Genomic DNA, 3,796 nt, shown 5'->3' with positions numbered 1-3,796 from the left:
CGTGTGTGACGGGGTGACTGATCAGTGTGTGACGGGGTGATTGATCCGTGTGTGACGGGGTGATTGATCAGTGTGACGGGGTGACTGATCAGTGTGTGACGGGGTGATTGATCAGTGTGTGACGGGGTGATTGATCCGTGTGTGACGGGGTGATTGAAGTGTGTGACGGGGTGATTGATCGTGTGTGACGGGGTGATGATGTGTGTGACGGGGGACGGGGTGATTGATCAGTGTGTGACGGGGTGATTGATCCGTGTGTGACGGGGTGATTGATCCGTGTGTGACGGGGTGATTGATTAGTGTGTGACGGGGTGATTGATCCGTGTGTGACGGGGTGACTGATCAGTGTGTGACGGGGTGATTGATCCGTGTGTGACGGGGTGATTGATCAGTGTGTGACAGGGTGATTGATCAGTGTGTGACAGGGTGATTGATCAGTGTGTGACAGGGTGATTGATCAGTGCGTAGTCCGGGTGAATGAGTGATGTTGTGTGACGGGGTGACTGATCAGTGTGTGACAGGGTGATTGATCAGTGTGTGACAGGGTGATTGATCAGTGCGTAGTCCAGGTGAATGAGTGATGTTGTGTGACGGGGTGAATCACATTCCTGTGTGAGTGTCAGCAGGAGCTCACCTTCAGCTTCTTGTTCAGTTTGCAGCAGTATCGGTACAGCATGGCCAGATTCAGAGGGCCGAAGTCTGCGTAGAAACTGAGACAGAAAGCAGTGTTTACCTTCAGGAAGCATCGGTTACGGCTCTGACAAGTGAGGATAACACTCTCATATGTCCTCTTCATTAAAAAGGGGCCATCTCCTGATATTCAGGTGTATTTTAGTATTTAGCGTCTCTACCGTGACATGTTTCCATGCTTTAATGTCCAAAAAGCTGGGAGTGTATGGGACTTTAGCCTCTGCAGACCATTGACATGCACTGACACACTACAGGAGAGGGAACACCTCAAAGGCTGAATGTTTCCTGCTTATTAAAGTCTCTCTAGTCTCTGAGTCTAGTCCAACAGGAGCTACAGGTCCGGTTGAAATGTGTCATCCGCCTCCACTCCCTAGTTGAGATTATTCTCAGTCTTTCCTCCCGACCTCATACTGGCTAAAAAAAAAAAATGTAGAGACTGCCAAAAACAAAACAAAGAATCTCATTCACTTTGTCTGACGTGTAATTTTCATCAGCTGCGAAACCATAGAAACATCCGTACAGCAGCTGAGTGTTGGGAAGCAGAACCCAGAACCTGTTACCTTAAAGCTGGGCGGAGTGACAACGCTTCGTTTCAAATGATATGTGTATTTTATATTCTAGACAGAAACAGGTTTGTGCTCATTAGTTAATAACAACATACGTGAGCAGTGCAACAACAATATCCTGCACATTTTTCTGAATAAAAGATTTAGTCTACAGAGTTTTTATTTGAAACAAAAAGTTGATTTAAGATTGTATACTTACTTTTAATAATGTCTGACACATTTTACAGATAAGAGATATTACAACTGTAGTAATGTTGCCAATGAACCGTTAAAATAATAGTAAAAGAATAAATAAATATGCTATGGCTGTTGGAAAAGAAAATGCACACACACAGTATATAGCACATAACATATAAAGAGTAATGTTATATATAAACATATAAACTTACTTTTCGTAGACAAACTCGTCATCGGTGCAGAAGTAGTGAGTGTTCGCCGTACTCTTGGGTTTACTGCGTAACGTGGCGAAGTACAGACGTTCTGCAGGACACACACACACACACGTTTCTTTCCTAATGCTATAAATACAATACTTTAATTATTGGAACAGACGCTTTGAAAAACAAAAACAAATCAAATGTAAATGTTAGAAGTGTATTAGATGTTGAACATCGACACGATATCCACAGTCGCCCCTCAAAAACTGTTCTTGTTGTCCTCAGTGAGATCTTTATGGTTTATTGCACTTGTTGTACGTCGCTTTGGATAAAAGCATCAGCTTAATAAAATGTGGTTATTTGAATAATATTGGAAGTTTGGGGAGAATTTAAAACTCTGAAACCCTTAACCTAAAAAGGGGATATCATTTTTTCTAAAACGTTATAAAAATAATAAAAAGTGAAGGTGTCTAATCAGGAACAACAGTAAATAATATACAGGACAGTGACCTTTATACAACACACAGTATTCAGTGTCAGAGTCTCAGGAGGACACACCTGTATTTATATCCCTGATATGTTAAGTCACGCCAAATGAAATAACAACGCTATTTCTTTCTCCTGAAACACAAAACTGAAATCTTGATGATTTGACAAAAGCAGCATTTAAACCAGGCAGGTCACAACATTTAACATATTTTTTTAAATATGTACATCATTATAAAGACAATAATGTCGCAATAAAACCCCACTGCACACCTGTAGCATCATAATCAATATAATGACCTGATTGATTAGCGATCATAGAGAGACTGTGTATTTCTTTACACAGTTACCATGGTGATCCTGATCAACCAAACTACCTGATCTACTTGGACATGTATTAACTTTCACTATTATAGGTAAATGTACATGTTTTGTTAATACAGTACAATCTCTGCCAATATAAAAAGCATTATTATGTATATTTAAAAGTCTGTCACCATTACATTTTTATCTTAAAGCACTTTGAATTGCCTCGTGTGGAAAGGTGCTATATAAATAAACTTGCCTTAAATAAATAAAGTAGTGGCAAGGCAGAATGTGTACTTTAATTGAAAAGTGTATTTGTATCTTCAATAAACTCTAATTTGTACCTTTTTATTTAAGGATTAGTTGTTCCTTTAATAAGCTCTGATTTAAAGTATGCACACTTGAAATAAACTGTATTTGTACCTTCAATAAGCTCCAGTTTAAAGTATTTGTACATCTTTATTATAGGTGTTGTTGTACCTTTAATAAGCTCTTTTTTAAAGTATGTTTACCTTAATATAATCAGTGTATGTGTACCTCTGATAGGCTCTGAGTTAAAGTATACGTACTTTAAATACACTGTGCTCTGCTCTAAATCAGGGTACCTTTGATGAACTGCGCGGCTCCCAGCGGATCGGACTCGTCCGTCCCGCCGAACAAGGCGGACAGGATGGCGGAGTGTCTCACTCCTTCCACCGTCATGGGGCCGTCTAATCCCCGGCCTGAAGGGTCCGTATAATCCCTGGCCCAATGGGTCCGTCTAATCCCCGGCGGTGTACCTCCAGTAACTTTTCGAACTGCCGTTAGCCGTTATAGCAGAGCTAGCAGCGGAGCTAACGTTTCGGTGAACCGAAACTAGTCAAAAGTTGAAATAAACTTTCTTCTCAGTTTCCCATCAGCCCCTGCGGCCCTTTTTTGCTCACATGAGAACCCTTCTACCGTTCCCGTCACTCCTTTCTCCACTTTTCACCGGTGAATATCCCTGGTTTAGCATGCTAGCACTGCTTCACGACGCTCTGAGTCTGAAACTCTGATTGAGCAAATCCCTCTTTAAGACACGTAACTATGGCAACGAAAGCCGCTCCCATGGCAACGGCAGCCAATCATCAATGAGGACGCGCTGTGATGCCTTCAGGGTCCGCTGGGAGATTCACGCACACGATGAGGCTTTCACTTACCGAGCGATTTAGTATTTGGATGTTATGTTCCCTTTTTTCACCTAATAAAGGAATCGTTCATACATTTTTACGGTTCGTAAATGTAGATATATTATCCTTATGTATTTCCATTTTGGGAGAGTCTCCATCCTCCAGGGAGAAATATATTTAGTTATTGTTTACATTCATAATTCAGATTTGACATTTGAGTTAA

At 41.0% G+C, this 3,796-nt stretch overlaps 1 protein-coding gene across 1 annotated transcript; it reads right to left on the bottom strand.

The window, feature by feature from the left end:
• Positions 1-619: 619 nt before the first annotated feature.
• On the bottom strand, positions 620-3,438 carry LOC104955491 (dual specificity protein phosphatase CDC14A-like). Its single transcript, XM_010782823.1, has 3 exons — positions 3,031-3,438; positions 1,646-1,736; positions 620-710 (listed from the first exon to the last, which is right to left on the bottom strand). The coding sequence occupies exons 1-3, from the start codon at positions 3,125-3,127 to the stop codon at positions 620-622; spliced, it is 279 nt and encodes a 92-aa protein (XP_010781125.1). The 5' UTR covers positions 3,128-3,438.
• Between the last annotated feature and the right edge of the window lie 358 nt (positions 3,439-3,796).

Source organism: Notothenia coriiceps, unplaced genomic scaffold (assembly GCF_000735185.1).
Source record: "Notothenia coriiceps isolate Sejong01 unplaced genomic scaffold, NC01 NC01_scaffold00000588, whole genome shotgun sequence".
Lineage (NCBI taxonomy): Eukaryota > Metazoa > Chordata > Actinopteri > Perciformes > Nototheniidae > Notothenia > Notothenia coriiceps.
This window is presented reverse-complemented; position numbering and strand designations above follow the sequence as displayed.

Excerpts from the sequence above, each read along its gene's own strand:
- LOC104955491 (XM_010782823.1), bottom strand. The coding sequence starts at position 3,127 with ATGACGGTGGAAGGAGTGAGACACTCCGCCATCCTGTCCGCCTTGTTC. Across the intron at positions 1,737-3,030 it reads AGCCGCGCAGTTCATCAAAG|AACGTCTGTACTTCGCCACG; the intron begins GTACCCTGATTT and ends TGTGTCCTGCAG. Across the intron at positions 711-1,645 it reads GACGAGTTTGTCTACGAAAA|TTTCTACGCAGACTTCGGCC; the intron begins GTAAGTTTATAT and ends TTTCTGTCTCAG.